At 39.5% G+C, this 13157-nt stretch overlaps 1 protein-coding gene across 3 annotated transcripts in view; it reads right to left on the bottom strand.

Moving 5' to 3' along the window:
• Positions 1–1865: 1865 nt before the first annotated feature.
• Positions 1866–13157, bottom strand: part of ahcyl2b (adenosylhomocysteinase like 2b) — a 37530-nt gene continuing 26238 nt past the window's right edge. The window contains exons 3-18 of one of the 3 annotated variants that reach the window (XR_006009279.1): positions 11182–11325; positions 10576–10676; positions 10394–10496; positions 10199–10293; positions 9731–9837; positions 9210–9326; positions 8997–9060; positions 8737–8825; positions 8577–8647; positions 7663–7757; positions 6879–6977; positions 5590–5658; positions 5380–5458; positions 4666–4786; positions 2162–4150; positions 1866–2122 (exon numbers count right to left, since the gene is read on the bottom strand). Coding sequence is in view for 2 of the 3 variants with exons in the window: in XM_041977607.1 (XP_041833541.1) it covers positions 4144–4150; positions 4666–4786; positions 5380–5458; positions 5590–5658; positions 6879–6977; positions 7663–7757; positions 8577–8647; positions 8737–8825; positions 8997–9060; positions 9210–9326; positions 9731–9837; positions 10199–10293; positions 10394–10496; positions 10576–10676; positions 11182–11325 (1361 nt within the window). In the remaining variant the exon portion in view is untranslated. Of the gene's footprint in view, positions 4151–4661; positions 4787–5379; positions 5459–5589; positions 5659–6878; positions 6978–7662; positions 7758–8576; positions 8648–8736; positions 8826–8996; positions 9061–9209; positions 9327–9730; positions 9838–10198; positions 10294–10393; positions 10497–10575; positions 10677–11181; positions 11326–13157 lie in introns of those variants that run through there. The other 2 variants (XM_041977607.1, XM_041977608.1) reach the window with 2 other exon arrangements.

Here is a 13157-nt window from a genome sequence, read left to right as displayed (position 1 = left end):
AGATGAGTCTGGCTCATTCCCCACAGACATGGAGGTAGGGGTTTCTGAAGTATCTGCACCACCACCTTCCCTTCAGCAGCACAAATGAATTATTAATATGTAGGATGTGTGTGTGTGTGTGTTGGGGGGGGCATAATGTTTCTGCCCCACATGCAAACCCCTGACTGTGAGAAGCACTTAAGATGGCACAAGTGAACAGTTCACTGTATGCATGTGCACATGGCTTCAGCAGCAGGGGGTGAGAGATTTCACTGTTAAATAATTTTCTGGATTCAAGTAAAACAAAGTACTGAGCTGACAAAACTGAGCACAAACAGCTGCATGGATTTCCTTTATAGTGGCTCTTGAGCAAGGCATTCATCCTCTTAGCTGATATGGAGCAGTCAATAACTAAAGAGAAATGAAGTGGCTACAGTTTTATTCAAACTTAAGGCAGAAATTGGACTTTTTAAAGGTCATCAACATCAGTTATTTGATAGAATTAACAGTGTGATTCTCTTGGCTTCCTATGCTTACTGTTTTAAATTGGAAATCCTCTAATCCAAGCTGAATTTACCATGGTGACAACTCCTTCCAAAGCCAGACAGCTTTCAGAGGTGGATGGAAGTCAACCAATCAAGTACACAGAAATCAGATTATCAAGTTTATTTATGATCCCCAAAAAAAATCTAAAACAGAATCATAGTTCCACATAAAGCCCATTAACCACTGTCAAAAAAACACCTTAATGTCAAAAGTGACTTTGGATTTTTAGGATTTAGAAAATGGTGTCAACACTGGTCTGACTACAAGAGTGGGAGAAAGAAGGGGAAACACAAAAGGCTGTTCTAGTTAACACAGGGCTGGAAATTGGGGCATAAAAGAGAATAATAAAACTGCCTTGAAAGCCACCTTAATTACTACATGTCAGACTGATTTTAACCGATGATGCATGCCTAAGTCATGTGTTGAGAATAAATGAATGCTGAGAGCCAGCTCAGCTATGCTGATGTCAGAGATGTCTCTGTCTGACGGCTGCAGGCTCAGATGAGCTCACCGGGGCTGTGATGGACGTCAGCAGCTGCACACATAAACCCACAGAAATACGACCCACAAATCCCTACTCTGTCACACACACACAACTACATATCAATAAAGCAGGAGACTTTCTTTGGAGTTTAAAAAGAAAAAAACAAACAAACAATTGGTTACAATTTTTTACATTTTTATTCATTAAGATTACAGATTTTTTATTGCTCATCTACCATAATCAGTTGCAATATTTAAACAGGGTGTTTTCTTCATTAGACAACTTAAAACATGTTTGAGAATTTAGCCAGTTTGCACTGTATGAGGATTTACGTCAATAAATACAGGAGCCGATTCTTCTTTTACCTTCCTATACATTTAAAGGTTGTCATATTTGTATATTTCTATATACATATACGATGCTGGTGTTTTCCTCTTCCTAACGTCGCTCAGATGACGACTGACAAAACCTTTTTTCCCCCTAGCACACATTCTAGGATCCTGAGGCAGCTGTTAAAGCAACTATGGCCTATAAAAAATACAAAAAAAAAAAAAAAAAAAAAAGATGCAGACACACATGCGTCTGTTTTTTTTAAAGCACACATTCACACAAATGGAAAGACAGTAAAACTTAAGACATCAGGTCATACAAACTCGGGTGGAGACTCGACAGCACAAGGAGACGAAAAACGCACAAACATTGGCAGGGAAGTGACACAAAATGGTATTTTCTGTTTCGTGGTGGCACTCTTGACTTTTTCCCCCACTATTTTTTTTATTTTACTGTAACACTGTAGAGAGATGACAACCCACCCTTATTGAAATCTTAAAAGAATGATTTATTCAGCAGGTTCAATGTTTTTGTGCCATCTGCTTGAAAGGTGGAATTGTTTTTCCATGTGCAGCACAGTACAACAAATGTCCAGATATGGATAATTTACTGTTGTATGAATATTTTTTTTTGTTTTGTTTTTGTTTGTTTAGCTTAAGGTGCCTTCCTTACAAAATCGAGCAGGCAGAAAATGAATGGTCGAGGCTAAGAGCTGGTACAGAAACAGGCTGCATTTAGCCATTTGGTGAAATCAGCATCATGACCAACATCATCAACCATCAGCTTAGCATGGAGACGAGCTGCTGCGATCAGAACAAAAACCTTCAACGGCCCACTATTGAGGCCAAACTACATTCATGAATAGTGATGTTTTAAAATTTTATTAAATCTACACTGGCAGGTACCTGATCTGTTGCGTTTGTGTATGACAAGTACATTAAAACAGCACCATATTAATTATTTTTCATTGAAGGACCTGATAGAAGACATCTGCTTCAGTATCAACCTGGCAACACCTTGTTTTTAATGTTCTGTAAATATTCTATCATAGTATTTAAAAAATACAGGTTTGAGTATATTTATTACACAGATCATTAGAATACTGAATCGCATTGTGTGATGTGTTGATTCTGATAAAAATAATATAAGATGGTGCAGGAGAGAAAAAAAAAGATAGAAATATCTTAAATTCTATATAAATATCTAAATATACAGTATACCATTGTCATGATTTAACGATCAGCCATGCTTCTAATACAGAGTCAGTTATTGTTAAAGGAAAAGTCTAAATGTAAAGGTTAAATACTCTTCATTTCTTTTAACACTGGCATGTTTATGCAGCCGGAAGCCAGGAGAAGAGCAGCCGATCAGGTGGATTTCACTCAGCACCATTACATGCACAGTTGGGCTGAGCAAAGATTTAAATGGACCGCGTTCTTCTCCCAGTATACATGCAAGGTAAGTGAACTGAGTTGTTCAGCAAAAAACATGTCCAACATCGATGCCGTGGACTGTGGGGGGAGAAACGAAGACATTCTGTTGCTTTTAAATTTCTCTGTAGATCATTGTACGTGTAATAAAAATTCACTGCACTTGAGAAAATTTTGTTACACGATGCCACCATTATAACAAAATCTGGATTTTATTAGAGAAAAGCAAGTCTGGAAATTATTTAAGTCAACGTGAGCTGACACAGGATCCTAATAGGCTGCTTTTCAGCCCCAGTTTGTGATGTGTTTATCTGCCTGGCCAATGAATCAGTAAAATACGAGCATGAGAGCAGCTTTACTGGGAATTTAGTATAAATATATACTTAACGCTTTAATGCCTTTAGACAAGGGCAGACTTTGGAGCATGTGCAGAGTACATGGGCCCATTTGAGTTCAGCATGGTGTGTACATGAAGGTGTTTTCCAACTTCCACCCAGATTTAACATGATGTCTTAGCTTGGCTTTGGGGTTTCAGTCATATCATTATGTTAAATTCATTTAAAAAGTCCAGTTTTAGTCTGACTAACACCGTTTTATTTTTGTTTGTCATGTAAACGTGCTGACTGTGGGTCTAAATGACAGGTGGAAAGAACCAGTTGCCACCCAGTCATACCGTTAAAAAAATAAAAACAAAAACAAACATGAATCTCATTCAAATAAAATCCAAGATATGATTGGACCCCAAGACCCTCCCACTAAATCTAGTCCCACCCTTACAAAAGTTACACAGGAGAAAACAAAATCATAGGTAGAAAAGACAATGACAACAAAAAAAAAAAGAAAAAGGACATGAAAAATTGTCCATCACTAAATCTTCATTCACACATTTTTTTTTTTAAATCAAGTTTTTATAGAGTATATATCCTTTTAGCATCTGTAATTTATTCTTTAACAGATAAAGAAATAAAGGTCTAGCAAAGGAAAAGGGAGGATGGAGGAGTTACACACAACTTGACACATAAATGAGCGTCTAAAGAGAAAGTTGTTGATGGTGAAATGACAGGTTGAAGGGACGTACAACACCTTTCAGGAGAAGAAGTGGAGCTAGCTAGTGGCAAATGGCAGGAGCAGCTCCACAGAGTAGTTATTATTATTATCATTATTACTATTATTACTGTGGTCATGTATGAAATAAATAAAACGACCGCCATAAGCGCAGGGAAAACCACACACTCTCCTCCCTTCTTGCGCCAGATGTAAAGCAGGTGAGTTGACTCTTCTGTCCATCTGTCTTTTCCTCCTCCTCTCCCTCTGCGAGTCTGTGCGATTCATGGAGCACTGATATTTTCTCAGGTAACCCCACTCAACACTGCTTTAATACCTGGAAAAGAACAAAAACATCCGTTTACATTAAAGCTGTTAAAAAAAATGAAACAAAAACACAACAGATGTGTAGAAAATACAACAAAAACAAGCTAACACATCCCACAGCTAACATGTTTACAGTTTAGACTGAATAACATTTTTAAAAATGGCTCCTGTACATATTCTGCTACTCAAGCAGGAAGAGAGATAAGCCACTTTACAACTAAGCTAAGAAATTTGCAATAACAAGCTGCTAATCTTGACAGAAGATAATGGAAGTCTACACACTCCGTTAGCGCCATGGCTGCAATGCATGCCAATCCTTGCAGTATACTGCGTTTGTACACTATTATTAATGTACCACATGACAATTAGTGCACATAATGGACTTAATACGGAATAAGCAGGCAATAAAAAAAATATAGCCAAAAATGAAGTTATGAATACCATGTCTTTCTATCTGTAGACCACTCTAAATGTTACATATTTAGCCTTTAAACAGTATCCAAACTAAGAAATTGGTTTTACTACCTATAGTAGTTTGGCTTAAAGGGTCCATTCTTGTTCAAGCCCAGATACTTGGCCTGCTCATCGCTTAGTTCTGTAAGATGTGCATCAAATGTTGGGAGATGTAGGCTGGCCACATATTCATCTGGAAGGCAAAGAGAGAAACAACAAGTTAACATTTTCCAGGGATCTTCATGTTGAAATGAAAAAGTTAGTAGCAGAGAGGGATTTACCCGATTTCTCCCTCTGCTGTGACTACTGAGTTGCATGCGCATTCCTCTTTCCTCATCTCAGAGCTCTACTGTCTCATGCTTGTGTCAATGTGCTGTGCTAACTGCAGCAGTCGCTGACAGGGTGACCTACATTTGCTTTTCTTTACTATCAGTTGCTGAGAGATGGCTAAGAAATGAGAGTGGCAGTGCGAGCTTGAAGCTGCATAGACGCACACATGTGTTCAGACACGGGATTCATTCTGCTGTCAGTGCTTTGCTACCCAGGGAGTCAACTCTAAACTGAGCAGATGAGAGGAAGATGAATGTGGTATGGCTGCAGGACTTCTGCAGGGCCAAAACAAACTGGCTGCAATCACTTCCTCTCCATCTCTGTTGGTGGTAGCGACTGATCCACCTGATATCCGGCATCTCACTGGCTGAATTTTCTGCTATTAAGTGTACTATTGTATGTAGAGTTTTTTGTTCAACCTCTGCTTAATGAGATTTGAACTGAAGAAAATCTTACCCATCTTCTTCGGCAGCAGATAGACATCCTGCTTGTAGCGTCCCTCTGGGGCATTGTATAGCTCTATCAGAGCCAGGGCCTATAGGAGACAAAAACAAGTGTTACCCGCATCCCCACAATAAATAAATGAATAGACACTGTTTCATAATGTTTAAAAAATAAGAGAATTGAGCAATGTGCATAATGAGCCAGATTGGTCCATAGTTTTACCTGAGTTGTTGCAGTGATAGAAAGCACGAAAGTGGGTACAGTGGAACAACTCAGGTTCAGCAAACGACCCTGTGGAGGAAGAAAACAAGAAAATATAAATCACAAAATTATTTAAACCTTCTTTTTAAAACTGTAAATTGTTTTTCTTCAATATTGTTGCTGTTACTACAGAGAGTCTTGAAAGTGAAACGCTTTTAGGGGAAGCAGCGTAGAGGAAGGTTCTTTTGTTTCTGAATGATGAAAGCAGAATTAAAACGGCTGTTAGGGTAAATTACACAGAGACACAAGCAGATACATTTGATAAGGTGTATGTTTTCCACTCAGGTGGAAGTATGTTCACATTACCAGGCTGAAGAGACTCAAATCCAAGTTTATTTTTTGCTGATGCAACTCTGATGTTTTGGGGGCTGATTTGACTCAGAAATTCAATTGTCAATTCTCATTTTTAAATCAGTTTGTGTTCCTAGCTCAGATATAAGTAAATACACTCCTATTCAAGAGGTTTTGCCCTTCAAAATAAAAAATTGAACTCCCAAGTGGTCTCAGAAGTTGCAGAAAGGTATTAAGTACACATGCTGCTTCTGTAAAAGTGATGTTGTCATGCAGGTTAGTTTTAAGACACTTGTAGTTATGTCAGAACTGTGAAAACCAAAGACATCAGATTGCGTTGTCTCCTCAAACTTGTCATACTTGTTAAATCTCATAGGAATGAAGCAGATATTGCTCATGAATAAATGTCTGAGCTTATGACACAGAAAGGAATGACAAATCACTCCTCACATATTCATCATTTTTTAAATAATTCAGCTTATAAATTTAGAATAAAACCAAATATAAGAAGCAGTTTTGTTGCTTTAAATAAATGGTATTTTTAGAGTGCAGCTCTATTTTAATTCTGAAGTGTTAAAAGTGAATTTTATCTGGAGACAGGTAAGGACTGAGGAAGCTGGTTTACTGATGAGGTTGAAACCTGCTGCAGATCAAACGGCTTCAGGCACAAACACGGACAGGCTGATAATGTGTCAGACCCTTCTGAACTGCTCTCATTCTGTCGCAGCTTATAATACATGCATACATACACACTTTCCTGCGATGTGTGTGTATAGGCTCGATATAGGCAGCGTATTGACAAAAGAAAAAAGACACAAATCACTCTGCTTTCTCCCACCTCCAACCAGAGTTTGGTGTTTTTGCTCTGGTGGAGCTAAATTTGTGGCCCAGCTCAAAATTAGTTGCATTGATATGATCCATTCATGTGCTCATATGTGTGTATGTCTTCAGGTGTGTACCTCTGCCAGCAGGACTATCCTCTTGCCATCAGGCCAGATGACATGGTCCACCTGAGAGCGCACTCTCTCCCAGGTTAGTTCAGGAGTCCGCAGGCTTGCCTGCAAAGTGAGCACAACACCTACAGTTATTTATGTTAAGCTGCTTTTTGTTAGTACTTGTTATTTCTGTCGGACTGAGCGAGTCTCCATCCATCTCCCGGGGTCAAAAGTTCACTTGGCACAGTGACTCACAGCTCCCGCTCATGTGTGGACAACGTCCTCTACCATTTCCACCACATCCTCAAACTACTGTCTTTTTAATCCCACATTTTCAATTCTCCTGCTTCACAGAATAAAACCAAAGCACCACAAACTTCATCTTTGTCTCATTAATGCTGCACTCACTACAAAACAATCTGCATAAAGGCTGAATTAAAAGTCTAAAATCAAATATAATCATGAACCCATTTTATTACTTTACATCAGCACTTAGCTCGTCACACACCGTGACATTAACCAGTGGCATCACAACTGTTATTAAGGTATCTGGAAATATTACAATTAGAAATGATGCCACACTGACCCCAAACTGAAATTGCTCTTTGTCTTTATACCTGAGAAACATTTAGTTTTGAATTTCACAAGTGATGCTGGCAGTTACCATGGCAACAGGGAACGATCACATCCCAAGGTCATGCGTTACAGACATTCGACAAGCACCCACGCTGTACCAGTCTCGTCTTCTGAAAGAGTAACTTGCCAAAAAAAAAGAAAAAAAATTCATTCAGAGTGTGTGCTGACTTACCACATCGATCTCTGTGTTGGAGTGCCCCATGTTGCAGACGATGCAGCCGTTCTTCATGCGGTCGAGGTGCTCTCTCATCACAACGTTTTTATTTCCTGATGATTGAAAAGAAAACAGGAGAAAAATCTGGTGAGAAAAAAAACACAACCTGTACCATTCATGATTTCATTACTAACTTCAGACTTAAAAGTTAATTAAGGACTGAAATGTGAATAACTATGAGCGCTCCACCTGTCCGGATCTGCACTGGTCCTCCTTCTGTTCTGCACTTCCATCTCAAACAACACAATTCTTCTTCACTGTAGCACCATTGTCTATTCAGTGGAGCTAAAAGTGTGTGACCTTACAAAAACTTCTGAATGTCCTACTTTCTCCACTTCACACTATGAAATGATATTAACAAACTTCATCACCATGCCATCCATCCTTAGATTATCTTTCCTGTTTGGCTGCAGTGTCACCACGGAGACGGCACTTTGCTGCAGGCCTGCCAGCAGCATTAGGTAATGAAGTAGGGACAAGTAATTCTCTGCTCCAATTCAGTGTTCACCTTCTCGGCCTGCTGGCTTGAAAACTTGATTAGCAACTGCTGCAGACTGATTACAATGACTGAATTGCTGTCCAATCACCCTAAATAAATGAAGATGGAAAACTCTGACCAACTGTTTTATGACTTGCACACACACAATGCAAAAGAATGCGAGTTCTCCATGTGCAAATATTATATTTATTTATTTATACACTCTTAACTGTGGATTATATCCCAACACAAAAGCCAAAAGGACAAATGCTTGTACAATTGCTATGAGGCGATTAGCTAACAATCTAATAATTATCATGCAATAATACTTAAAAATGCCAACAGCAGCAACCTGAGCTGAATGGGAAGTTCTTTCTGCAGACAGACAACCAACCTGTGCAGGTGATGACAATATCCACTTGTCTGATGACTTCATTGAGTTTCACCAGCCTGAAGCCATCCATGCTGCGATTGGTTTAAAGAGAAGAACGTGTGTAATGTTAATGCAACGCTAACACCAAGAACGCTCCACTGGGGAAACTCAGAAAGCTTACCAGGCCTGCAAGGCACAGATGGGGTCGATCTCTGTGACGTAGACGATGGAGCCCATAGCTTTGAGGGCAGCACAGCAGCCTTTTCCAACCTGAGGACAAAAAAAACATACAGCTAACAGACATAATGGAAACAAAATAGCATCATAGCACAGGCTACAATGTGGACAAATAATCAGTTGCTATAATTAACTGTTATGTATTTCAAGAGAATTCTGCTGTCCAAACATCTAAGATTAAGTGTATGTAGTTGTCGGCCATACCTCTCCATATCCACACACCACCACTTGTTTCCCTCCAAACATGACGTCAGTGGTCCTCTTCAAGCTGAGGACAGAAAAGCCATTATAGTACTGACACATTATTAATTACTCACACTGCAGGTGTGACAGGAGGCCTGTATCACTGAGTGTTTAAACAACAAACCAGTCAGATGTTTAAAATATAACTCGATAAAGCAGGAGAGTGTTTGGTACCCATCTAGGATGGACTCTCTGCAGCAGTAGAGGTTATCAAACTTCTGCTTGGTGACCGAGTCGTTGACGTTCATGGCTGGAACACACAGCTTCCCGGCCTTGGACAGCTGGTACAACCTACACAAACAAAAAATTAAAAAATTAAACTTTTCCATTTAATGATCTAAAGTAATGTGATATAAATCAAACAAGTGGGAAAATTATTTAACTTTAGGAGATATTTTCATAATTTTATTCATGAGCATTTCATCAAACTGTGTCAAAGTTTATGAATGAAATGATTAAAAAAACATGCTGGAATTTCACAAAGCATTGTTAATAGAAACAAATTTTCACCACTAGATGGTGATGTTACCACATCTAGGACAGAATGTTTGTATAGCATGCAGGTTGCTGTAAATATGTACAATTGTTGAGTTACATAGAAATGATTTAATCCGAAACAGTGTGACATAATAGTTCCTTTTAGCACAAATATAGAAAAAACAAAGAAAGGTGTGTCTGCAAACTCCATGTCCTACCTGTGCACACCGGTAACACTCTCCTCTACGATGCCCTTGATCTTCTTGAACATGTTGGGATATTTTTTGTAAATCCAGTGAGTTAGATCTCCACCGTCATCCAGGATCTGACAGTCAGGGACAAAGATGATGAGAAAGGGGAGGAAGAAGATGAGCAGAACGGAATGTTAATGACAGTACAAAATAGTGAAAACCTGCCTATGTGAAATAACAAATCCAAAACTAAGTAGAAACTCGTCATAAGAATCATCGCACATTTCCATCGATATATCCTTTTCCCTGTATTTTCACCAAAAGTGGCAGATCCAACATAATTAAAAAGTTGAGTTGTTTAATCATTTAATGAATCAATAAATACCCCAGGGCATGTGGATTGGATGTTTCTGTGCACTATTAAAAATAGTACAAAAAATAAACATTTCTATGTTCTATGAGTAATCAAACTATTTAAAATGCAGGTTTTGCTACCATGTTTGGTTGCCAGCCTTCCACGTTCACACAGCGATCGATGCACCACCAGAAATCGTCCTCTGACTCACCCTTCCATGCAAATACGTTGAAACCTACAGATACAGGAAGTGTTGAATGAACAGCTGACAGTAAGCATGATCATCAGAGCATGACAAGAAGAAAGAAAAAAAAAAAAAACGGAAAGCACCTCACCTCCCTCTGCCAGAGCAGCTGCCACTTCATTCTGGGTGGAGTAGATGTTGCATGCTGCCCATCTGCACTGAGCCCCCAAAGCTGACAGAGTCTCCATCAGCACCTGAGGAGATCATTTTATTTATTGTGGTAGCTGCAGCAATACATCCAGGATGTTAAGTGTTTGAGTTTCTGTTACTCACAGCAGTCTGTGCGGTTATGTGGGTGCAACCCACCACCTTGGCACCAGCAAGGGGTTTCTCCCCCTGGGCTCGCTTCCTCAGAGCCATCAGCGCCGGCATCTCTGAAACAGAAGGAAACAGACAAACACATCTTTAAGTCACTACAGTAATCAGCTGGATAGTTAAGGAATTCACATCTTTAATCCCTCTAATACTTCAACACTAATCCACTGATTCATCCAGCTGAAGGAGTTACAGATGCTAAGGATAAAAAAAGTTAATGGTGTGTGTGTGTGTGGCGCTCAGGGTTCAGCTGAGGCTCGGTATATGTTTGTGAAGTAATTACAGAGTGATGCCAGTAGTATGTGCTGTTTTGGGTTTTCAATGACTCGCAGTGGCAGAGGACATATGGTCACCCAACAGTGTGAACAGGACAGCACTACACACTCACTCAAACACACACACACACACACACACACAAGAGAACACACAAAACTCCCCACTTCAAATATGCATCTGCATTTTCACTGAAACACCTCATGCTTTGCTCTGCAATGTAGTGATTGGTGGTATACTGGTTCATATTCAGGCCTTTATAAAGTGTCCGGTGAGGGCGTTTTGGTTTACCTTGCTCAGCGATCTCGATCTCTCTGCGTCCAAAGTCGGCCTGCTTGATGTTTTTGATGCAGAAGTCTCCGTTGCCCTTAGAGTTTTTCTGTTGCTTGTCCCGAGGAGACGTCTCATCATCTGAGCTGTCCGTGTATGATGCAGCTATAAATAACCACACACTGCTGTCATGTGTCACGCACAAGCAAAGACAGTTTGAGTGCCACTGTAATAAAAGTAATTACATGTTTTTGTAAATGCTTAAGATGGACTTTTATGTGTAGGAAAAAAGCACAATAGGGCTCAAAGTTGAATAAAACCTGGTCCTTTCACCAGCCTGTAATTTGACTTCAGTAGGCCACACCTCCTGGACAACATTGTTTCATTGACTATAAAGCTGTTAGCTAAACCATTTCCCCTAACTGTTTACAGCAGCAAGCAAAACACAACCTGCATCCACACAAAATGTGAAGATATAATAACACAGTGCATGTCTGTGAGACAAACAGATTATGTTTATAGTCACTGTCCAAAACTACTGTGCACCCAACTTTAACTGGGTGCAGAATGTCAGGAGTTTTGTTAAGTTTTTGACCCTCTTCCACAGTGTATAGCCCCATTTTTTTCCTCTCATCCTACCTGCTCTCCCTACCCTGCATGCACAGCACACAGACACTGATAATGCACTGGGAGCAATCCTTTTACCTGTTATACTCCAGAGATGAGATCTATAAATGATTATTTTTGAGAAACAAAATGAGGAGGGAGGGACAGAGGCTGGTTAACCCATTCAAACCCAATAACTTGTGTAAAAAAATGCACTATTTATCCAGTAAGTCCTCTCTAAGGCACTGAAATACTACAAACTGGTAAATTAAACCAACATTGTTCAGTTTAAAACCGAAACATGAATATTTTCAAGCTGGTGTTCATAGGATAAACCAAAAGGTCCTGACAGTAATAGCATGACTGGCGGCTGAATGGAAATCCTGCCAGTCTAATAGTTGGCTATAATCACATAATAATAAAGGCTCTAAAGTATTAAACTAAAACAAAAGTAGTGCAATTCAAAGTGACAGCAGCTATAAAGACAAAACTTACAGTAAACACAGAATGATTTGAAAGAACAATGTTAAACTTAAGGAAAATTATTATTACTTTCCAAATTAAAGCAACATTGCGTAACATTTTCTGTTTACTGGCCAAAATCAACGTCTGTGTGTATATATTGTGTTGTCTTTGGTGTATTATGACATCTGCTATTGATCTGACACATTTTTGCAAGTGAAGAATTTTAGATTTGTTTATACATAGGACGGTTAAGGCGGTAGGGCAGTGCCATGACAGTCTGCCATCTTGAAACTACAGCCACCAGCAAGGGACAAATAGCACCAACTACGCTTTTCACTGCAAGCCAGCACACAGTGACTGAGACGAGGGATGGGAAGATAAACGCGAGCAGCTTACTACCCCCGGCAAGTTGGAAAATCTATTAAACTGTTATTCACAAAAATGCAGGACCACGCATATACAGCAGAAGCACAGGAGCCGTTTTCACCATCGCCAAGAAAGCAAAGAAAAGGACTTCAAAGGCAGCAGGATCAGGCGATGCAAAAAGTACAAAACAAAAAGAAAAACATCAGGAATCATTTTAAAAGGGATGCTGAAGTTGCCAGCCTTCTCCTCAACAAGTAACTCGAGGGTACTGCCTAAATGAGCCTAAAGCTAACTTTTTTCATTCAGTTTTGTTAAACAGTGTTGCTCATTAGCATGAGCAGCATTACAGTAGTTTCTGTTAAAATACACCAGCCTCACTGGTACAGAAGTGTATGTTTACATGGTTTCAGTCGCTTTCATAGTTACGGTAAAGGTCGACTTTCAGTCGCTGTAAAGCTGGACTAAAAGCCGATGGGAAGTCTTTATAAACTGGCTTTTACTGTGACAAAAAGCTGGTGCTGTATGGAGGCCAGTTTCTCCATTGAGATCCGTTCCCTCTG

The sequence above is a fragment of the Melanotaenia boesemani genome, chromosome 23, assembly GCF_017639745.1.
Source record: "Melanotaenia boesemani isolate fMelBoe1 chromosome 23, fMelBoe1.pri, whole genome shotgun sequence".
NCBI classification, from domain to species: Eukaryota; Metazoa; Chordata; class Actinopteri; order Atheriniformes; family Melanotaeniidae; genus Melanotaenia; species Melanotaenia boesemani.
This window is presented reverse-complemented; position numbering and strand designations above follow the sequence as displayed.